Source organism: Grampus griseus, assembly GCF_964374135.1.
Source record: "Grampus griseus genome assembly, chromosome: 14".
Classification (NCBI taxonomy): Eukaryota; Metazoa; Chordata; class Mammalia; order Artiodactyla; family Delphinidae; genus Grampus; species Grampus griseus.
Window position 1 is genome coordinate 59,666,142 of NC_139008.1, and position 23,949 is coordinate 59,690,090.

General features: G+C 49.4%; 1 protein-coding gene across 1 annotated transcript; it reads right to left on the reverse strand.

Moving 5' to 3' along the window:
- Positions 1-2,421: 2,421 nt before the first annotated feature.
- Positions 2,422-23,894, reverse strand: VPS16 (VPS16 core subunit of CORVET and HOPS complexes). The gene is made up of 24 exons (XM_082669605.1): positions 23,827-23,894; positions 8,904-8,992; positions 8,563-8,660; positions 8,343-8,471; positions 8,118-8,262; positions 7,878-7,993; positions 7,655-7,777; positions 7,469-7,524; positions 7,008-7,097; positions 6,817-6,911; positions 6,589-6,665; positions 6,001-6,132; positions 5,779-5,906; positions 5,613-5,648; positions 5,312-5,420; positions 5,014-5,148; positions 4,810-4,918; positions 4,622-4,719; positions 4,432-4,539; positions 4,033-4,110; positions 3,767-3,936; positions 3,589-3,685; positions 2,814-2,917; positions 2,422-2,698 (listed from the first exon to the last, which is right to left on the reverse strand). The coding sequence occupies exons 1-24, from the start codon at positions 23,877-23,879 to the stop codon at positions 2,554-2,556; spliced, it is 2,520 nt and encodes an 839-aa protein (XP_082525731.1). The 5' UTR covers positions 23,880-23,894; the 3' UTR covers positions 2,422-2,553.
- Positions 23,895-23,949: the final 55 nt, after the last annotated feature.

Sequence of the window (23,949 nt, forward strand, 5' to 3'; positions counted from 1 at the left end):
CTGGGCTCAGTAGTTGTGGCCCGCAGGATTAGTCAAAGCATGTGGGATCTTAGTTCCCCAACCAGGGATTGAACCTGGGCCCCCTGCACTAGGAGTGCCGAGTCTTAACCACGGGACCACGAGGGAAGTCCCTACGTGTACAGTGCTTAGAGTTTGTATATCATACGAGTAAATATGCTGTATGTTTGAGGACACAGGCTTTTATTGTGTACATTCTAAATGCACTGCCCAGGGCCCCCCTTCCAGAGAAAGAGGACTGGGTTGGATGGTTAAAACCCTTTTTCTAGTTAGAAAAGCTGGAGAAAGCATTTGTTAAAAGCACTGAAGGGAATTCCCTGGCGGTCACGTGGTTAGAACTCCACGCTTCCACTGCCGGGGGCACAGGTTCGATCCCTGGTCAGAGAACTAAGATCCCACATGCTACACAGCGTGGCCAAGAAAAAAAAAAGGCAATGAAGAGCTACCAGGGCAGTGGAGAACTGTGGGGGCAAGACTGAGGAGGAAAAAAATCCCAGAGTGACCCCAGTATTGGGAACCTCCTTTCCTTTCCCTGAAGGTGTCTGCTGATTCTAAGAGGGAAGGCTGGTAGATTGTGCCAGACTGTGATTCCAAAAACTGGCCAAATTTCCAGTTTTACACACTCTTCCAGAGCCTTGCTACTCCTCTATCAAAAGATGGCATCGGGGCTTCCATGGTGGCACAGTGGTTGAGAGTCCGCCTGCCAATGCAGGGGACACGGGTTCGTGCCCCGGTCCGCGAAGATCCCATATGCCGTGGAGCGGCTGGGCCCGTGAGCCATGGCCGCTGAGCCTGCGTGTCCGTAGCCTGTGCTCCGCAACGGGAGAGGCCACGGCAGTGAGAGGCCCGCGCACCGCAAAAAAAAAAAAAGATGGCATCTATTTCCCCTTGGAATTGGATGGGGTAGGTCCATGTAACTGCCTTGACAAACAGAATATGGCAGGTATGATACTGTGTGACTTCCAAAACAAGGTTAGGGAAGGCAGTACAGCTCTATGTGGCTCTCCTGGGATGCTGCCCTTGGGACCCAGATGCTATGTCGTGAGGCAGGTGTTATGGCTGACAGAACTAAGGTTCTGGTCAACAACCAGCTTCAACTGCCAGACATGTGAGTTGCCAAGCCCTCAGATTCTAGTCCCTAGCTGTCAAGTCACCCCCAAACTTTGAGTCTTCCAGCTGATGTCCTAGACATTGTGGAGCAGACAAACCATCCCTGTTTTATCCTGTTCAAGTTCTCTAAGTGGTGAGAATAACAAATGATTATTTTACAATTTGATTTATATCCCCTTGCAGGATTTTCACAAACTTACATTTACAAATCAGGTGGAGAAAGAAAAAGAATCAGAAACATCTTAGCAAGCTTGAGTCTCACTCTTTTTAAGCATAGCCCTAGGGGCGTCAAAGAGGGGAAAGCCAGATGTTCCAGGGAGGCCTACCTTCTCTCTGGGCTTTGGTTTCCTCCTTTGTCTTCCTTCAAGACTTAACGGGGGCAACAAAAAGAAAGGTAATGCCCTCAGTGTTGGTTAGGGGCGCTGGGGCATGAAGCCAAAGTGCACTGGAGTACAGAGGCTAGAGGCAGAGAGCCTGGAGGGCCACGAAGGCATTCCCACTGACCAGGGGCAAAGCCTCCATTGAGGGGAGTGGGGAGCCAGGGGTCTCCAGTTTGCAGTTCTTCCTTGACAGAACTGCCAAAAGGAGAATTCCATTCTCCTTTTCTCTTCAGCCCAGAGACCACTCAGAATTGCTCACCACTATCCAAGGGGCAGGGCTTCCAAAGGCTCCTCCTTGATCCCTCCAATCCAATGGCCACATGCCTCTCATTAGTCCTCCAATTCTCACTGTAGTGCAAACCAGGGGGGCCTTCCTTCAGGATCCCCTGCTCAGAGGGCCTGATTTCAGGTCCAGCTGAGTCATCCCTCCTCTGTCACAACAGCCAAGGAGAAGCTCTAAGACTCCCAAATGTCCAATAAGGTTTCAATTCCCATCTTGCCACATACTTGCTCCCCCGTCCTCGATCCTCTTCTGTAAGATGGGGTGATATTAACTATCTCACAGGGCTGTCTTGTGGAATAAATGAAAACAATGGTAAAGTGTTTAGCATGTTTCGTGTGTGTGTGTGTGTGTGTGTGTGTGTGTGTGTGTGTGTAATGCTTTTCAGTGTGGTTCTTGATGACTTGGTGCTTATTATGTTTTGTGCCACCTTTCCCCATAATCTTCCTAGGGGCTGTGGGCTTGAGAGGACTTTCCTTGGTAACTGTGGAGAGGGGTCTGTAAATATCACTGGAGAAGCTCCCTCTCCAGTACCCCACAATCAAACACATGGTTCTGCTGAGGTATCTGGAAGGTTCTGCCTCCAGCTTGCTTTTGCTTAGAATGGACTTCCATAGACAAGTACTCTAAAATGTTTCGACTTTATTTACAACCAGAACCCTCATTCTCACCCCAGCTCTTCAGGCTTTGCTCTGGGGTAAGAGCTAGATGAGCAGTGACACTTCTGCCAGGCCCAGGGCTTGCGGAGATGAGCAGGTAGGCCCCTCACTTCTTCTGGGCTTGAGCCCGGGCCCGCTGAATCTTGTCAGCCGTGGCCCCATCTGTGGCTCCAGTGCAGTGGGACAATACGAGGCTCATCTCTGCCTCATTCCGGTGCTCGATGGCAACGTCTGCAGCCTGAGCCACGTCCCTGGGGTTTCAGCAGGAGGGGAGATGGTATTGCGCTGCCCAAGGGCACAAACCATGCCTCTCATCAGCCCACTGGCTCAGCCACCCAGCACCCTTAGGGCTCTCAGCAGACGCACCCAACGAGAAGCAAGGCCTTGACCTTCTGCTCGGGACCCACGCGGGAAGCATACTTTTTGGCTTCATATTTGTTGTGTTGTTTCATGCAGATTTCCACAAAGGGCTTAGGAGAGGGAGAGGGTGGAGAGGGAAGATAAGGCAGAGACCTCCTGTTCTCTCTCTTATGAGCAAAGTCCAGTGGATTTATTATCCCAATGTATTTTATATACCCTTCAGTCTGTATAATGCCCGCCCATTCCCACCCAACATACACATACAACAGTTGTGATCTCAACATTCTTTGGGCAGAAACAACCTACCACAAAGATCTGTTAGAGCTTTGGGACCAATTATTTCCATGTGTCCACTCCACCATCCACTGCTACTCACTCACAGCAGGCACCTTCCTGCCCTCCCAGGGCCTGAGTTTTCTCTCATGGCTGCCCTTATCCCACCGACCCACCACACCTCTGAACCACCTGCCACAGAAAACAAACCCCTCAACATCCTCCACTGCCTCACATATGTGCCCTCCCTGTGCCCCTCCCTCCCAAACAGGACTTTCCTTCAGGCACGTGGTGTCCCTTGTGGCCCTCCTTTGGGAAAGCAGCTCATTCTCCCTCCTCCTCAACATTTGCAGGCAGACTCAGGCCCATCCTCCCATGTGCCTGGCCCAGGAAGCTCCCACTAGCTCTGCGGGAGAGCTGAACAGATGTGTGAACAGACTGTCTGAGCCTGGCCCTCTCCCCAGTACTACCTCACTGGAGGTGGGGTAGAGGGAGGGCCCCATCTCACCAGGTAGCCGATGGGTGATTTCTTGCTCTTAGAAAACTTCTCTAGCTCCTCCCAGTCTTCCAGATCTGCTAGGGCGGTCAGCTTCAGCCACCAGAGCCTGTGGGAAAGTTGGGGATGGAGGTGTTCCAGGAGGGGCAGGGGGTCCTGGGACCTATAGGCACACCGGGCCCTCATCTACCTCTTGTCAGGGATGCGGAAGTCACGTGCCAGCTGCTCCGCACGCTTGTTTTGGCCGCTGAGGATGAGGGTGGTGACCGTGTCGTGTACAGACAGGTCTAAGAACCGGCCCCCCAGCTCATCTTCTAGGCGTCGCTGCAGCCGTAGGAGCCGCATTTGATCCTCTGTGGCCTGGGGACAGGGATAAGGCAGGACAGGGATGAGAGGGACAAGGAGGGAAGACCGGGAGGGGAGGAGAGGAGGTTGTTAGAGAAGAACGGGACAAACCTTGGCTGCGAACTCATTCTTGGCCTTGTAGAATGCATCGGCTGCCGCCTGCAGAGCTGCGACTCGCCCCTCAATACGCTGCAAGGGCAAGAAGGGACACCTGAGTTCATAGCACAAAGGACCTCGGCCCTCCCACCCAGGCTATGGTTTTCTCCCCCATCGCTGTGCCCAGGGTTGCCACTGCCAGCCTTGGCCACTGGGCACACGGCTCTGCTGTCCCTAATGGAAAGACCAGCTCCCCTGGGACCAATCCCCAGCCTGGCCTCATGTCTTCTCAAGCTCTCCCCCCACAGTGAGGACCAAATGGGGTATGTGCTGCATTCAAGGCCTAGACTCCTGGAGAAGGAGCCAGACCACTGGCCCAGCCCGTGGGCCCCACCCGCCCTGCGGCCCTCAGACCTCCTCTGCAGCGTAGCTGGCTCGGACGTGGAAGCTGCCCAGCTCCTGGTGGTTGTCATCCTGATTGTAAAGGTCCTTCAGCGTCTCTAGCTCTTGATGCTTACAGAACTGGGGCCACAGCAGGTGGGCAGTCAGCAAAGCCAACTCAAGGGCTCAGGAGGCTCCACCCCACGCTGCCCCCTGCACACACCTGTCGGTACAAACTTAAGGCCATGGGCTGGTTCCGAAGCGTCATGAAAAAGTCTCCTCGGTTCAGCTCATTCTTCAGGTGCAGCAGCACCGTGAACACTATGGGACAATAAGGTGGGATGAGGGTCCAGCCCAGCCCCTTCCTCAGCCCAGGGTCCCCAGCCTTGTCCTCACCCAAACCCTGCTCACCCAGGTCAGTATCCCCACTCTCGATGGCCTTGCTTAGCGCCAGTTTGCTCCTCTTCATCTTTAGGAGAAGGGGAACCTGTTCCCCAGAGCGTGGCTCATATTCCAGCAGCTGTGGGGTGGGGAGGAAGGCACAGAGAGAAGGAGCTGGCCTGGGGACCTCTAACACCCACATCAGAGCATCCAGGGAGGGCTAGGCACCCGCACCTTGATGGCCAGCTCCGTGCGGCCGCAGCCATAGGCTCGTGCAGCAATGTCAGAGTAAGAGACACCAGGTGTGTCCCCCAGCTTCTGGTTAATGGCACGAGCAACATCCTCGTCAGACACGTCCTTCTGTTGTACCTGCAGAGGGAAGGGGGTGTCACACAAACCTGGCTCTCACCCCTTAACCCCCACCCCCACTGCCTTGATCAGGACCCACCCTTTCAGCTCTACACTTATTTCCTACACCTCACCAGGGCCTGTAAGCCCCTAAATGCCCTTAAACTCTGTCCTATATCCTCACCTTGTAGCAGGCCCAGTGGGCCAGGATTCTGCTGACGCCCTGCACTTCAGGAAGCCGCAGGTACTCACATATCTGAATGGCCAGGGGGTAAAGCCTCCGCAACACAAGCCTGGCAGACAAGGGAGGTGGAGGGCACAAGGGATAAAGTGGGGTAGAAAGAGGGCAGAGTGGTCCCAGCCTGTAACTCCAGCCTCCCAGATCCCAAGGAAATGAATCACGAGCAGTGACCACAAGAGCACACCAGGGGCTGTAATGCCCACCCACTTACGGCCCTCCTCCCAGCACCCTGGGCTTGCTGTACCTGTCCAGCAGCACCTGGATGGTGAGCTGCTTGTATCTGCATTTTATTTGGTTAAGGATCCAGTTGGGAGATAAGTCCTATTTGCCAAGGACCTTCAGGAGGCATCTCCATCCCCTTGCCCTTCCACCCCTGGAAGTAAACACCCTGTCAGCACACTTGGGGATACTGGCTATAGGTGAGGGGAATCCCGATGTGATAGTCCCGAATGGCATTGAGTACACGAAGGTCCTGACACATGCGCACAAAGCTGTCGGGTGGAAATCTGTCCAGGAAACACTTTCCAAAGGAGGCCGCCTGAAAAGAGCCAGAGGGCAAGAGAGAGCTTCCCTCTCTGCCAGCCCACCCTTGCCCAGCACCCCCTCCCTCCAGCCCTGCCATCCAGCCCAACCCTGAGCAGACTCTTCTGCATGTCTGGCCAGTGCTCATGTCCCGCGGCCTCGATGCACTGCTGTACGGCCTGGGGCAGCTGCCCCAGCTCCTGGATCTCCCGTAGGTACTCATCCGCCTTCTGGCTCTCTTTCTGGGGAGGGGGGAAGGTGCCAGGGACAGTGCGTCATGACTGAGAACACCTCCATGTCTGGCCCCTAACCCCTCCGGGCTGTGGTTCAAATGGGCTGGTTTGGAAGGCTGCAGAGGCCAGGCCCCAAATCCCCTCAGCCCACTCAGTCCTCCCCGCAAGGTGCCCACACGCACCCCCATAGCAGCCCACAGTTGCCTGTGAGGGCCCTGAGACCTCTCAATAGAGCCCTGACTTGTGCCTAGACTGGGGGTTCCCTGCCCCTCCCTATCACCACACGAAGGACACCATGTCCCTTCAATCCACCTGAGCCAGCTCTCTCTAGCCCAGCCCAGCCCAATGTCCTGTCTGGACCCCTGTCTTGACAGGTAGCACTTGGCTGCAGGGGCATGGGCTGGGCCAATTAGGGGAAGGGGAAGGACAGCATCCTGAGGCCCAAGGAGAAGCCCAAGGCTTTACCTCATATTCCTTCTGGGCCTCCAACAGTAGCGCTCCGGGGGCCATTGAGGCAATTTTAAAGATCTCCTCGCTGGCCACTGGGAGGAAATTGGTAAGTGGGAAAGGGGGTCAGGAGACCCTCATCCCTACCTCAGTACCCTGATCCTACTCTGGGGCACCGGCCCAGGGCAGCTGTGGTGCCGAGGAGCCCCTGCCCTGGGTCACCCGGTGCTCTTATGAGGGCCTCACCTGGAACCTCGTGCAAGAACTCATGGGTACTGCGGGAGAAGATGCGGACCCCATCCAGCTCAGGCACCAGGTAGGAGTCCTCATCCAGCACGAACCTGAGCTTGGTCAAGGTTCCTAAGAGCACCCAGAGATGGCGCAGGGCAGGCGACCCTCCTTCCCCCTCCTCACCCCCAGCAGCCCTCCAAGGATACTGGATGCCCTCAGGTGCGTCGCCCACCACCATTAGCCGCCTCTCCCAGGCTACCACAACGGCCCTCTCCTTGCTGCGAGGACGGCTGCACCTGTGGACAGCACCACACACACACACACACACACACACACACACACACGGACACGGACACACGGGATGCCTGGTCCACAGCCATGTCTCCCACATCGCTGCTTGTATCACTCTGCCTTGGGACAACCCTGCATAGGCTTGCTGCCGCTTATCCCATTCCTCTGGCTGACTGGTCTGCTTCCCTCTCATCCTGTGCTGTCAACTCCCAGGGGTATCTGGGGCCCACAGGGGACTGGCCCCTCAAATATGCACTGGCAGAGAAGACAACATTCAAGCTCCACTTGGCTGGGTCAGTAGACAGGATGAATCAACTTGTCCCAGGAGACAAGGCTATGTCCACTTCTACCCCCAGGATAACACCCTCATCCTCACCAGACCATCTGCTTCGGGGGAGCCCGGATGTTGCAGTTGAACTCACACAGCTTCTCCTGAAAGGGTGCAGGGAATGTCATGGTCCTGTCTCAACAGTCACCAGTCTGGTTCAAAAGCCCTTCCCCTACCCACAAGAGATCTTTCCTAGACAAGGCATGGTGCCCCTGTGTTGTCCCAGGATCACACCTTGAGAGACGCTGTCCCCATCCAGATGTACCCTGTGTCTGTGAAGAGCGCCAGGTGTCTGTAGGTGAAGGAGACAGCCATCTGCAGGAAGCTGCTCACTCCTGCGGCTAGGCCAGGGGGTGTCTGGGGCAGGGCCGGGGAGGACACCAAAGATACTGACTTCTCAGAGCCTCCCACTGCCTCCCCCAGTCCCTCCAGTTCACTCCCACTCAAGGCCTCTCACCACTGCAGAGCAGGCTGCGTGATCCAGGAGGTAAAGATCAGGTCCTACAGCCAGAAGAATGTGTGCCACTCGGTCCTGGCACATTGTGGTCCAGCATGATGGTGCACTCTGCAGACCTGCGGCCAGGGAAGAGGACAACCTCAGGCTGACCAGAGCCCACAGTTTCTGCCTCTGATGGTCCCATGGACTGGAGGCACATTTGTGGGCAGTGAATGCTGCCTCAGGGGTGTCAGGGCTCACCTGGCACCTCTGGCATCCGGCGGAGTTTGAGGTCGCCCACGTTGGCACTGAGGGTGAAGCGGTGGGCCCCTGTGAGGATGGCCACCCCAGAACCAAACTCAGTATGGAAGATCCGGGCATCTAGAACCCGGTTCTGGAGCACCTCCTGGAGAGAGGGGCCGTGGGTTGAGGGAGCAGCAGATTCCCAGACTCCATCCCTTTTCCCCAGCCCCCTGGGGCCCCTACATTGCCCATGCTGAAGTGTCTCCGGAAGTCACCATGAAGCCCATAAACCAGCACGACCCCGTCTTCCTGCACACAGAGCAGCTCCTCCTCAGCTGACCAGCCCAGGGACACCACGGGCCCACTCTTCCACTGCAGAGGAGAGGGAGGTTCCGGAAGCTGTCCTCGGGATGCAGAACCCTGTCCAGCCAGCCCCCAGCCGCAGGGCAGGCAGGGTGCTCACCAGCAGACTGGCCAGAGGCACACCAGAAGCTGAGTAGATCTCAAGAACTGGCCGTGCGCTGGCAGGCTTCTCCTTCCGCCCGGGGTTCCTCAGCAGCGCTGTGGTTTGAGAAGAAACCTTCTGTCCTAGCTGCCCAGGCCCACCCCATGTGAAGCAGGCCTTATGAACTAGCTCCTTAGGCCCGCCCCACATGTGGCAGGCCTCCCGAGAACCAGGATTAAAAGCATCTCAGTAGGGTGGAGTGGGGGTGGGTAGCATATGCCAGCAAGAACCACCCAACAGCAAGGACCCCAAGTTCATCCCGCGGTCCCAGAGCATGCAGTGCCAGAGGGGAAACTTACCAATGGGGCCCCCATAGGGCGCAGCGGCCACTAGGCAGTCCCTCAGTTCCTCCTTCAGGCCCCAGTCCATGCTATACAGCTCATATTTCCTGCCCACACAGTGACAAACAGAGATTAGACTCGTCATGATCCTGCATCCAGATGGGCTGAGCCCCAGAGGAGCCCCTAATGCCTCCATCTGTTCCCCCCCAAGGGGCAGGGAGGGGGGTGATGACTAGAAACAGCTAGGCCAGCTGACCACATGCATGCTTAGGGATAGCAGGTGAGGGAGCAGAGGGTGTTTGGAGGGCAGGCTGTGTGGCCAATATCCAGGGCACAAAGTGAGGTGGGACTAGGGTGGGGTGGTTGGCTTGAGCCTGCATTAGCAGGAAATAAGACCCTCCAGGAGGGCCTCCCAGGATAGACAGCCTTTCTTCTATTTCTGGTTCTTAACACTGAATCTGGTTATGGGCTTTACACCCAGGGGTCCAGCTCAACGCCTGTTGATAATGAACTCAGTTTTAGAGGTACTGAGTGAGCAGTGCCTGAAAGAAATCCAAGAGGAGCTCTTTAGTAAGCCTAGAGCTAGGGAGAGTCCTGGGTTGCAGATGCCGATATATGAATGCTTGACTCACAGGAGGTAACTGAAATTACAAACTGGCAAACTGGCACGAGATGACTGCAATCTGAGATATGCATGGATCACCAAGAGACGTGCTGCATGGGAAGACAGAGTAGGAGGCTTGAGGCATGCCATCATTTGAAGGCTGGAGGTGGGGAAAAGGGGACAGAGAAGAAGTGGACACTACACCAGGATACCAAGAGAAGACAATGTTCAAGAAGGAGGGTGTTTCGGCTAGTATCATTTCAGGAAACTTCCCGTTAAAGATCAGGAAGATGTCCATCATTTCTTTCTATTGACATTCTTCTCGGCATTCTAGCCAAAATAATTTAAGAAAAAACCCCCAGAGGTTTCCATTTTGAAGAAGGAATGAGGTTGCTACTATTCATTTACAAATAACGAGATAGTCTACTTAGAACATCCAAAGCAGTCTATGGAACAATGAAAGAAAGAGCTCAGTAAGTGATCAACAAAAATCAATATATTTTTTTCTATACCAACTAGTTTTCTATACCATAGCAAGAACTAATTAGAAATATAACTCTTGATAGCAATAAAACTATGACACCGAAGAATAAACCTAATAAACATTTTTTGCAAAATCAAATCAGTTTACTCAAGGATATAGAAGACATGAAGAAATATTCTAAAGGATGTATAAATGCAAGAGAATTCCATTAAAAATCAGTCCAATTTTCTGGTGGGTAGGGAAGCACAAACTGATTCTACAGTTCATCTGGGGGGGGCAAAAAAATGTCATCTGAAAGAGAAAATACTGGATAATATTTAAAAACATTTGAAAATATGAAAACAGATATATATATCAGATATTGAATACACTTAAAAACTAAAGTTAAGGACTTCCCTAGTGGCACAGTGGTTAAGAATCTGCCTGCCAATGCAGGGGACATGGGTTCGATCCCTGGTTCGGGAAGATCCCACATGCCACGAAGTAACTAAGCCCATGTGCCACAACTACCGAGCCCGCGTGCCGCAACTACTGAAGCCCGCGTGCCTAGAGCCCATGCTCCGCAACGACATGCCACCACAATGAGAAGCCTGCGCACCACAACAGCGTAGCCCCTGCTCGCCGCAACTAGCGAAAGCCCACGAGCAGCAACGGAGACCCAATGCAGCCAAAAATAAATAAATAAAAACAAAAATACTTTTTTAAAAAAGCTCTAATTAATTGTGAAAAAAAATGAAAATAAAAGTAAAAGAAAAATGGTCAAGGGCTATATCATAACTGTGAAAATATTTTAAAACGAAACATAAAAAACTTGAGAAAAATGTAAGCTAATATTTTCATAATGTGAACTATGGAAAAGTCTTTCAGAGTAAGACACAAAACCCAGAAATTAAAAAGGAAAAGACTGATAGACGTTATCACATAAAACTTAACATGTGTATGTTAAACATTAATACATAAAAGTCAAGTGACTACTGTGAAAAAATCTGTAACATTTGTAACAAAGGGTTATCATGGAGAACACGTAAAGAACTCCTTTACAAATCAGTAGAGACAACACAATAGAAAAATAGTCAAAGGATATGAACAGACATACTTAACAACTAAGTAAATATGAATTTAAAAATTATTTTTATGTTTTGGCTATCTGAATGGCAAAAAATTAAGAGGTTAATAAATAACATGGAATATTGTTGAAGATGTGGAAAAATGAACACTTTCCTACATATTGGTGGGAGTGTAAAATGGTTCAACCCTTATGGAAGAGAATGAAGCACTTATGTATCCAATTTTTAAATGTGTATGCACTCTATCTTAGCAATTTCCTTCCAAGAGTCTAACCTATGAAACTACTTGCACAAGTACACAAAGGTATGAATTCACTGCAGCACTGTTTAAAATAGTTTTTAAAAATCCTGGAAAAATCTCCTTAAATGCCCATTAAAATGAGACTGGTTAAATAAACTACTTATGCCCATTTTGGGGAATATTATGTGCCTATTAACAAAGTGACTGGGTATGTTGACATGAAGTGGCCTCTAAGATATATTGTTAAGTAAAAAAAGCAAGCTGCAGTGCAGTATGAACCATATGAATCCACTTACACTATAAAAAACTGAGCACATATTTTTATAAGCATATTTACATATAATCACACGTATGTGTGTAAATACATAGAAGAACTCTCATAGGCCTCCACACTGAGCCAGCGTGGAGAGACAGTGGTTACCTTTGGAGAGGGTGGTGAATGGGGGAGGGGAATAGGGAGACTGACAATTTGTAGGCTATATACCTTTGCATTATTTGAATTTTTCAACCCCATGTACATTTCTTTTGACCTTTCGTTACTAAAATCCTTAGATTAGATCTGATGGGAAGATAGATATCCAAACAGACCTAGCATGCCAGTTATCAATTCACTGACACATAGCTCCAAATTCACTCTTCCATATGTGTTTTGTGATAACAGACAGTATTCTTTTAAGAATTTCTCCTTCACAGTGAGCCTGATGTTAAGCCTCCTCAGTAGAGGGCGCTGGAGGAACACTGCACGAGGAAGAGGCTTCTCCTGCTGCTTCCAGCAGGGCAGTCACCCAGCAGCTAGGGTGTGAGGACATCTGGTGGAGCTCTGACCAGCCATGCAGCAACCTCCAAGGCTTGCCCAGACTGGCTCCCTGGACAGACATGGCATTCCTGGCCTCCTGCCTACACCAGGCCCTACTCCCTCTGCATGCCAAGATGCCAGGCCACTGACTGCCCTGCCCGTAGCCTTGTTTCCACTGACCCCCTCTGCACAACCATGCACCCAATCACTGGCTGTGGCTTGCCTTACAGACACTAAGTGCTCCAGGCTGCCGGCATCAGCTCCCCAACTCCCTCTGCACGCCCACACCACTGACCCCTAGTTGCAGCTCACCTGTGGCCCCTACCTGCTGAACCCCAGAGGGTTGCTTCTTGCTGGCCAAGCAACTGTGGACCAGCTCTGGCCCAGGGAAACCGGTAAACTTCACTGCCATCCGGCGGGCTGCAACTGTATTTTCTCTGAGGTCTGAAATGAACCCCAGCCTGGGGAAGGTCCCTCCTTCCAAGTTTGTCGTTTCTTGAGTACTCGCCCTTAGCCCTAGGCTACCATATAAAAATTTCTCACATCTTATAGTTACTCTTTATGACAGCTTAATAATTCCTTACATTTATTAAACTTGCCCAGTCTACATCTCTTGACTGGACCCAGACTAATTGGTGCAGGGAGTGGCCCCAGGAGACAGACCCCTAAAGATGGGATTTGAGGACTGGTTTGGTCATGTGCTTGGGCTTGGGTGCAGTGCCGTGTTCCCTGACAATGCAAAACGGATGCTAGTAACCCACTGCGTGCAGCAGCATCACAATTAACCAAACCTGTAGTTCAGTGTAGTGAAATGCCAAGTCAAACACGTGCTTGACTGTATGGCAATAACGATGATTATAAAGGCTGTGGTGTGGATGGGTTATTTTGAGTGTACTTGAACATTTACAAAGAGAAAATGACAAGGTTAGGTCCATTAACTTTCAGCTGCAGTCACGGTCTGAGAAGCAGAAAGCTTCTGTAACAGCCTAAAAGAATCTCTTATTTCTTGTAGTCACACAGCTGCTACTGCTGAAAATCAAAGACAGAGTTTAATCTTATGGGTTGTTAAACAATGACAGTTAAATTCTCCGGCACATGTGAAAGTTAGGGCACTAATTAGGAAAGAAAGGAATCCTGAAACTTGGAAGGGAGATAACTGGTTAGACCCAGATGAAACTGACAATCTTGAGCCCCCAAGTCATTCTGAGTCTTCCTTACCAGTGGAAGTAGCTTGCCCTCCTGTGTCCGAGGAGACTAGCCTTCCTCTACTTGAAGACCCTGTTATGCTCTCACTTGAGGTAGATGTCTTGGGAGCCTCCCTCTCCAAGGCTGACCTGGCTAACATTACTGCTGAGTGGTTAATCGGCCAAGAGCAGAGACCAATACATGGTCCCAGTATGGCACCATTCCCAGGGGGAGCAGTCCGCAAGTCGATTACACTGGACCTCTTCCATCATGGAGGAGACAAAGATTTGTCCTCACTGGAATACATATTCTGGATGTGGATTTGTCTTCTTTACCTGTAATGCCTTTGCTAGCACCTACCATCGTGGACTTACAGCATGTCTCATGTACCATGGGACTTCCTTGGTGGTCCAGTGGGTAAGACTCCATGCTCCCAATGAAGGGGGCCCAGGTTCGATCCCTGGTCGGGGAACTAGATTCCGTGTGCATGCCACAACTAAGAATCCTCATAATGCAACTAAGAGCCCGCATGCCGCAACTAAAACGCACCACAAGCAAAATAAATAAATAAATAAATAAATAAATAAATAAACAGAACGTCTCATCTACCGTTGTAGCATTCTGCAAAGCCTTGCGACTAATCAAGGACTTCACTGCACAGCAAAGGAAGTGCAGCAGTGGGCTCAGGTCCATGGAATCAACAAGTCTTACCATATATCCCATTACCCAGAAGTGGCTGGTCTAAATGTACTGACGACTCAGTTAAAGCACCCACTGGGAGACAGTATCCTAAAAGTATGGGGCCCTGTCTTACAGGATGCAAGCTTATGCTTTGCATCAGAGACCATTATATAGTATTATCTCCTCCACAGTCAGAATATGGGGGACCTGGAATCAAGGAGTGGAAGTGGGAGTGGCTCCTCTCACTATTACACCTAATGACTCTCATTAAAATATTGCTTCCAGTTTCACTAACTTTGAGACCTATTGGTTTGGAGAGCTTAGTCTCCAAGGGGAGAATGTTTCCACCAGGGGACACAACTATGGATTCACTGAATTAGAAGATAAGAGTGCTACCTTGGGGACTTCCCTGATGGCGCAGTGGTTAAGAATCCGCCTGCCAATGCAGGGGACACGGGTTCAAGCTCTGGTCCAGGAAGATCCCACGTGCTGTGGAACAACTAAGCCCGTGTGCTGCAACTACTGAGCCTGAGTGCCACAGCTACTGAAGCCGGCGCGCCTAGAGCCCGTGCTCCGCAACAAGAGAAGCCACCGCAATAAGAAGCCCATGCACTGCAATGAGGAGTAGCCCCCCTCGCCGCAACTAGAGAAAGCCCGCAGGCAGCAACGAAGACCCAACGCAGCCAAAAAATAAATAAATAAATTTATATTTTTATATATATATATATATATATAAAGGGTGCTACCTTGCCATTTGGGGCTCCTTATGCCACTGAAACAACAGCCAAGAAAATGGGGTTAATTTACTGGTTGAAGTGATTATCCTGATGGCCAAGGGGAAATCAAGCTGCTGCTACACAATGGAGGCAAGGAGGACTGTCTGAAACCCAAGGGATCCTCTGGGGCACCTCTTAGTACTTCCGTGTCTAACAAAAAAGGTTAATGAAAAACCTCAGCAATCAAAAAAAGCAGAATGACTGAGGTTTGGGTCACTTCACTATGTAAAGAGCAGAGCAGTGAAGGTTCTGGCTGAGAGCAAGGGAAATATGGGATGGGTAGTTGAAAAAGGAAGCCATAGATACTATGATCTTGTGACCAGTTACAGAAATGAAGACTATAGCCACTTTGTGTATTTTCTCTGTGTTTGTTGTATGCATGCGTTTATATATATATATACCAGCCACTATCTTCTCTCCTTCCCATTTTTATTTTATACACAAATTATTAGAGGTTAACTTTAAAATTCAATTTTTAGGTAACAGAATATTCAGTGGGACTGTAATTCAATTTGAGGAGTAACTAATATAGTGATTGATACAATGACTGTTAAGACTGTATGTCTTCTCACTTTGGGAAAAAGAAGTTTACTTGTAAGAAGGATGGTATCTTGTTAAGCAGAAATATAAAGTTGTTTTGTTGTTGTGAGGGAGTTGAAGTGTAGAGGGCACTTGTGGAAGCTGATCAGCCAAAGAATGGACTGTGCCAGTTATCAAATTATTGCCTCCCAGCTCCAAATTCATCCTTCAATACATGCTCCACAGAGAGCTAGATGTTAAGCTTTCTCAGTAGAGGGCCCTGTAGTAAAGGGATATTGTAGGAGGAGGGGTGTCTCTGGCTGTTTCCAGCAGCTGCAAGGTCAGTCAGCAGTGTGGGTATGAGGACATCTGGTGATACCATGCACCCAGAACACACAATCCCTTGGTGACCTCACAGCATTGGCCTGGACTGGCATCCACCTTCCCGTGGTTCTCTCCACAAGACACGGCATGCTCCAGGTCTCCTGCTCATACTGGTGCCCCCTGTGCAAGCCCATGAACCTGGCCACCAGCTATGGCTCACCTGTGCCCTATCTGTGCCCAGGAGGGCTGCTTCCTGCTTGTCCAGTGACTGTGGACCAGCTCTGGCCCAGGCAAACCAGCAACTCCCCCACCATCCAGTGGGCTGCAACTATACCTTCCCCAGCGAGGTAGGAACCCCAGCTTGAGAAGGGCATTCCCCGCCCCCCAACTTGTCCTTCCTTTCTCCTCAGCCCTAGGAAAGGACAGTTTTATTTTATCTTATAGTTACTTTGTTATCACTGTTTAATAGTTCTTTATACTAAACTTCCCCTATTTAATCACTGTATGGTTTGTCTCCTAATTAGAATCACAGTGATATTAACTGTGTCACATTCCACAGACCACTTGCTTGTCACAGGAGGGAAAACGGGTGAGGATGTGGCCATCAGCCTCCAAACTACCTGTCAATCTCAACTTCCCTCGTAGCAGACAACCCGATACAATGATGCCTCCAGATGAACACCACACACACATCACTGTACAAGGTGTTTCTGCCAAAAATGTCAACCTGAATCTGATCAAGCCTTTAGATCTAACACACAGTTTCAGGAAATACAGGCTATGATAGAGAAAAAAGTTCAAAGGCACCACGAGGAAGCAAGGGGACAAATCCAGAAAGCGACTACGTCTCTAAAACAAGTCAACGTCATGAAAACAAAGGGTAGGGGTGAGAGTAAGGATGATAATGTTCAAGTTTACAAGAGACTTAATTAAGAGAGATAAGCAGGGAATTCCCTGGTGGTCCAGTGGTTAGGACCCAGCACTTTCACCGCGGGGGCCCAGGTTCGATCCCCAGTCAGGGAACTAAGATTCCCCACAAGCCACGCAGTGCGGGCGTGGGGTGGGGTGGGTAAGCAAATGAATAATTCTTATTTGGGTCTCAATTTGAACAAACCAGTTATAAAAAGGCATTTTGAAGACAACTGGAGAAGTCTGAAGAAGGACTGGTTGCTAGATGATATTAAATGTTCATTTTGTTTGGTGTGAAATAACACTATAGTTTTCTAGGAAACTGTCTTTTTTTTTCAAAGTAATACACATTTAAGGTGTGACTATAATTTACTTTATATTCTTTTTTTTTTTTTTTTTTTTTTGTGGTACGCGGGCCTCTCACTGCTGTGGCCTCTCCCGTCGCGGAGCACAGGCTCCGGACGCGCAGGCCCAGCGGCCATGGCTCACGGGCCCAGCCGCTCCGCGGCACGCGGGATCCTCCCGGACCAGGGCACGAACCCGTGTCCCCTGCATCGGCAGGCGGACTCCCAACCACTGCGCCACCAGGGAAGCCCTATAATTTACTTTAAAATATAGCAGAAAATGTATTTGATTGAAAAGATGTCTGGATATTGTTTTTAAATGGTCCCAAAAAGTGTGTGTGTGTTGAGGGATGGGGGGCGAGTAGATGAAAAGTGAATGGCAAAGTGCTGACACTTGTTGAAGCTGGGTGATGATGAGCACATGGATGTCCACTACACTACTTTTAGAACATTTACGTATATTTGAACTTTTTCTTAAATTTTTTTAAACTTACAAGTAGTTGAAGCAAATGTATTACAACACAATAACAATTTTTAAGCCTAAACAATGGCTATGGGTATTCACTCTACTATTCCTACTCTGTTGTACATTTAAAATTTTTCACTGTAAAAAGTTATATACAAATTCCAAGAAAAAAGGGAGGTCACCTCTATCCAATGCCCCAGGCAGTCAAGCTCAAATGAGGCCTGAGCTGTGTCCAGTGCAGTAACAGGATGTCACTGAGAAGAGGGTGGTCAGACCATAGTGAGTGATAGGTGGGAAGAGAGAAAATGGAAGCAAGTATAGGTGGCAGTTTTCAGACCTTTGGTGAGGTGAGGAGGAGGGACTTGTTTATTTTTTGAATAGGGAAGTTTATTTTTTGTTAGGATGGGGAGATTTGAATATAGAGGTTGAGGTCTGAAAGGGAGCCCTTGGGGGTAAGGATCGTGGAAAACAATGTAGAGGTCTTCAAATTTTCCTGCAGCAAAGAAACACCTGGCTGCTTGTTAAAATACAGATCAAATTCCTAGGACCCAACCCAGAGATAATGGAGTAGATCTGGCCTAGGAAGCTGCGTGCAGCCAGCACCTCAGGTGACCTTGATGCAGGGGGTCCTGCGTAACAACAGCTGGAGAAACCTATGGTGGCGGGAGGGTGGATGGACGGCGCATGGTTTCTGAGAAGGCAGGGAGACGGGGCACACCTCCTCGGCAGGTTGGCAACACAACAGGCAGATTTCGTCAGGGGAACCCTACACTCTTCTAGGCAATGACTTCCAGCTCTCTGGGAAGCACAAGGTGAAGTCAGCGATTGGCAGGAGAGACCCAAGGAGGCTTTCGCTGCAGTCCAGGAGGTTAGCATCGACACAGACTGGGGTGGGAAAGAAGCATACGGGTACAGGAGTAAGGGTCAGGGAGCGAAGAGCAGCAAAGCATGGGCCACCTCTTCAAGCCTTCAAGGTAAAGAAGGCTTCTCAGGGACAGTGAGGTGACTCAAGGTATGCCTCGAGGTTGGCCTGGGGCGTGGATGGACAGACTGAGAGCAGCATCTCAGAAAAGTCTAGAGGTGAGAACTCTGTGACGCTAGGCCATATCTTCCGTGAGGAAGGTCAGCTACATATTTCTCCTCTACCTGCAGGTCCTGGAAGTGGAAATCCCCAGAGCAGCAGTAAATGGACCCTGGGTCTAATACCAGAAAATCACTAAATCTAGCAGGTATGGTAGTCTCAATTCCAGCCCCCTCCGGGAAACAGTGACAAAATCCCTGCTGCAGTGCAGCTGAACTGCTGGAAAAGCACAGTCCACTGCAGTAAGAGAAGAGCTTGTGTGAAAATAGATGATCTCCAGCCTGTCCAGGCTGAGCTGTCAGATCACTGTGGAGGAAGAAGCGCATCAGGCCTAGCCTTGGGGAATAATCCATCAGTTCCAAAATCCCCAGGCCCCGAAGAGAGACCACAATCACCCCCGAAATCCCTTGACTCCAGCCTGCCTTAAAAATAAATACTACTAAAGTATCCTTGTGCTGGAAATGTAAAACGGTGCAGCTGTCATGGAAAACAGTAGGATAATTCCTCAAAATATTAAACACAGAATTACTATATGATCCGGAAATTCCACTTCTGGGTGAAAACAGGGTCTCGAAGAGATATTTGTACACCATTGTTTATAGCAGCATTATTCACAATAGCCACGAGGTGGAAGTAACCCAAGTGTCCACTGACAGATGAATGCATAAATAAAATGTGGTATATACATACAAAAGAATATTATTCAGCCTTAAAAAGGAAGGTAATTCTGATACATTCTACAACATGGATGAACCTTGAGGACAGTATGCTAAATGAAATAAGCCAGCCACAAGAAAGCAAATAGTGTATGATTTCACTTGTATGAGCTATCTAGAGTAGTCAAATTCATAGAGACAGAAAGTAGAATGGTAGTTGCCAGGGCTGGGGGAATGGGAGAATGAGGAGTTATCATTTAATGGGTATAGAGATTCAAATTTTTTTTTTTTTTTTTTTGCGGTACGCGGGCTTCTCACTGTTGTGGCCTCTCCCGTTGCGGAGCACAGGCTCCGGACGCGCAGGCTCAGCGGCCATGGCTCACGGGCCTAGTCGCTCCGCGGCATGTGGGATCTTCCCGGACCGGGGCACAAACCCGTGTCCCCTGCATCAGCAGGCGGACTGTCAACCACTGCGCCACCAGGAAAGCCCTAGAGATTCAATTTTGCAAGATGAAAAAGTTCTGGAGATTGACTGCACAATGCGAATATACTTAACACTCCTGAATTGTACTTTATAATGAATAAGATAGTAAATTTTATATTATGTGTATTTAACCACAGTTTTTTTTAATGTTCACGTTTATACGTGCAAAACAGACAAACGTACAAAGCCATAAAACCAACTAAAACAGTCAACCTCTCTTCTACGAAGAGTTCCACAAGTACGAAATGTATCTTCGGTCTCCTTCACCATAAAGGATGTTTCTAAGGGCTTCCCTGGTGGCGCAGTGGTTGGGAGTCTGCCTGCCGATGCAGGGGACACGGGTTCGAGCCCCAGTCTGGGAGGATCCCACATGCCGCGGAGCAACTAAGCCCGTGCACTGTAGCTGCTGAGCCTGCGCTCTGGAGCCCACAAGCCACAACTACTGAAGCCCCCACGCCTAGAGCCGGTGCTCTGCAGCAAGAGAAGCCACGGCAATGGGAAGCCCGCACACTGCAGCGAAGAGTGGCCCCCACTCGCCACAGCTAAAGAGGGCCCGTGTGCAGCAACAGACACCCAATGCAACCAAGAATAAAAATAAATAAATACATAAATGAATAAAAATAAATTTATTAAAAAATAAAGTACCTGAAACACTGTGTTCAACACCAAGCTCACCCTTTTCCCCACCAAACTCACTCTTCCTTTCTCATTATGTTAAGCCAAAAATCCAAGTCATCCTCGATTTGTTGCTCTTCCTCCTCCCTACTAAATGCAACTCATCACAATGTCCTTCAATTTTACCCCCTTAATATCTCTCCTATTGGTCCCCTTCTCTCCATCTCCAGTGCTCACCACCATCAACTTCTCCTTGGTCTATTCCACCAGCCTCCTAACCAGTCTCCATTCTTGCTTGCCCCTTCCAACTTGTCCCCCCATTGCCTCCAGGAGGAACTTAAAACACACACACACACACACACACACACACACACACACACATCCTGCAAATCCAATCACATCAATCCTTTCACTTAGGCTTCTCACTGGTCTTCAGATAAAGTGGTCTCTTACCCTGTCTCCTTGTCTGTGGCACTCCAGCCACACTGGCTCTCTCTATTTAGGTCACTGAGAGTGTCCCTGTCTCTCTCGCTTCAGGACCTTTGTATATGCTCTTCTTGGATCCCATTCCCTGCACCTAGGTCTACTCATCTCCTGGATGGGGTATTGTTTCCTTCAGAAAGTCTTCTTTTCTTCTGACTTACCAATCTGTTATATGCTTTCTGAGGACCCTACACTCTCCTTTACCTCACTGCTTATGATCAAACAAATACAGAGTCATTAGTGGTTATCAACTGTCTCCCTGCTGGCTATAAGTTCTGAGGGCAGAAAAGGTCCATGTCTTTTTATTGGTCCAATATACATTCAGTGTGGCAAAGGGTTGGGCAAAATTATTTAATGGTATTATCTCAAACTGGGTTTTTAGAATAAAAATGGTTAAAATTCTGGAGCCTCATAAGAACTAATCACCATTACCTCTCCTTGCCCTCCCAAATTAGTGATTTTTCCAGAACATTACTTCCAATGCAAAAGAATCCCATCCTGTAGATAGGACTTGAAATGTCCGCCACCCTGTTTATCATTCATTCACTTATTTGAACATGTATTAAGTCTTGGCATAAGGTTATGCACAAATACAAATAAACCTAGTATCTGCACCTAAAATATTTTCTACTTATTTTATTTTCCTACTTAAAAACAAAAACCCTATGCTTTAACACAGGTTCTAGAAGAAGACCGAGCTCAAATCCTGGCTCCACTATCTGTGTAACCTGGTCACCTAACTTCTCTGTGCCTTGGTTTCCTCATCAGTAAGATGGGGTTAAAATAATGATACCTACCTCATGGGGCTGTGAGACTTAGACAATTTAATACACATAAAGTACTTAGCATGGTGTCTAGTACATAGAAAGGCTCAACACCCATTACCAAGAGCAACACATCGTCTGCAGCAAGGCTTATACCTCTACTCCCTTCTGGCGGTACAGTACAGGTAAGGGTAGGCTAGCCATGCAGATCATGTCTATAGCATGTACTCAACATTTACACTCATTTAAAACTTTATTGAGGGACTTCCCTGGTGGCCCAGTGGTTAAGAATCTGCCTGCCAATGCAGGAGACACGGGTTCGAGCCCTGGTCCGGGAATACCCCACATGCCGCGGAGCAACTAAGCCCGTGTGCCACAACTACTGAGCCTGCACTCTAGAGCCCACGAGCCAACAACTACTGAAGCCCACGCGCCTAGAGCCTGTGCTCCACAGCAAGAGAAGCCACTGCAGTGAGAAGCCCACGCACTGCAATGAAAGTAGCCCCTGCTCGCCGCAACTAGAGAAAGTCCCCGCACAGCAATGAAGACCCAATACAGCAAAAAAAAAAAAAAAAAAGATAGTAAAATTTTATTGGTGTATAAACAAAGCTAAGACTTCATATGATAACCAGGAGTTCTATGGCAATGAGGTCACCATTTTCAGTACTCTATTTAATAAGCCTGTGTAGGCAACATATATTTTCAAAAGTAATACATATTAATTTTTTATTGATTGATTGCCGCGTTGGGTCTTCATTGCTGTTCGCGGGCTTTTCTCTAGTTGCAGTGAGCGGGGGCCACTCCTCACTGAGGTGCGCAGGCCTCTCATTGCAGTGACCTCTCCCACTGCAGAGCACGGGCTGCAGGCACACGGGCATAGTTGCTCTGTGGCATGTGGGATCTTCCCGGACCAGGGCTCGAACCCGTGTCCCCTGCATTGGCAGGCAGATTCTTAACCACTGCGCCACCAGGGAAGCCCCAAGTTAATATTTTTAAAAGTATATGCTGTGTCGTAAACACCAAATTACACGCTACCTATGTCAACTGACAACCCTTCTCCACAAAAAGTTTAAATCACTTATTTCCTACTGACTTCCCTGATTTTTATTTTTGCAACTTTTTTCACATTGTACAGGCACATTTATAAGAATCAGAAATAAACAACAAATGCAACAGATCTCTAAAAATTGCATCAAGGCATTTGTCCACCTCAGAAGTGTTAAGGGCTGACATTTTGTGTATTAAAGATTACAGTGAAAAGTTTTAACATGTGAATAACAATGGTATATAGTTTCACTAGCATTAACAGTTGTCTTCTATTGAAATAAGACCCCAACGAGATGCCTTTGTGATCTTTAGTTGCAATCAATAAAGTATTTTTTTAAACTTTATTAGGCAACCACTACACAGCAGGCACTGTTCTAAATATGCACTGGAGATAAAGAGATGCAAGAAATGCTCTCAGCCCTCAAGGAATTTGGTTTAGCAGAAGAAACCTATACAAACATTGCCCTACTGTGCCATACATAACAGACCTTAGCACTGGGTCTTGTGAGACCCAAAGGAAAGTCAGCTGAAAGTCAAGTCTGTTGGGCTTAAATCAGGGAAGGTTTCAGAATGAACCCTTAAACTAAGTCCTGAAGGATGAGTAAGAATCCTCCAGTGAAGTAAAGAGGGAAATGGCAGTGCTCACAGAAGGAACTGCAGGCTGGTGTGAACACAGGGAGCCCTGAAACGTCATGATGTGTTGGGATCCTGTTCTGTGCAACTGGAACACAGATTTGGGTAGGAGTTGAAGAAATTGAAGTCGAAGTTGAAAAGACAAATAAGGCCGGTTTATAGATATAACACGAGGAGTTTGTACTTTGTTTTTCAAAGAAGAGAAGTCATTGGAAAAAATCCTAATTAGGGTAATGATGTGATCAGTCTACACTTTAGAAAGATTAGTGGTTTAGGACTCCACGACTCCCATAAGAGGGCTGCCCCTAGCAGGGGGTCCTCACTCGTGCTGCCTCTGGATTTAGTGGCGATTCGCCTCCTTCTCCCGGCCTTGGTCAGCACTGTTACCCCGCCCGCCGTGCAAGCAGGCCCCCGTAGGAGCACCCCTGGTCTGACTTCAGCAGCACTTCCCGGCAGGAGACCGATCACTCACTGTCACCCGTGGGCGGCCACCCTCAACGTGATCTGAGCATCCTTCCAGAGGCTGACAGCCCTGGGCTTCAGTTGGGCTGTGTCGCTACCTGTGTGACCACTACGGTTGCCTCAGTTTCCTTCTCCGGAGAAGGGGAAGGCCCGGCCCTAGGTGGCTGTGTGTTAAGTGGTAGACGCCGCGGGAGAGCCGGCGAGGGGCGGACCCCAGCGCCGTAGAGACCGCGACGCGCGCGTCCGGCTTCGCTCAGAGACTCAAGCCGGCGGGCGAGCGGGATAAGCCAGACCGTGGGAGGCAGGGCGGGGCGGCTCACCGGTAAAAGGCAGAGTCCCCAAGCGGGTTCCAGTTCGCGGTGTAGCAGTCCATAGCTGGTGCAGGTGGCAGCCAGCCAGCGCCGAGGGGACACGCACCTAGCGCGGGCTCCAGGCAGGCACTT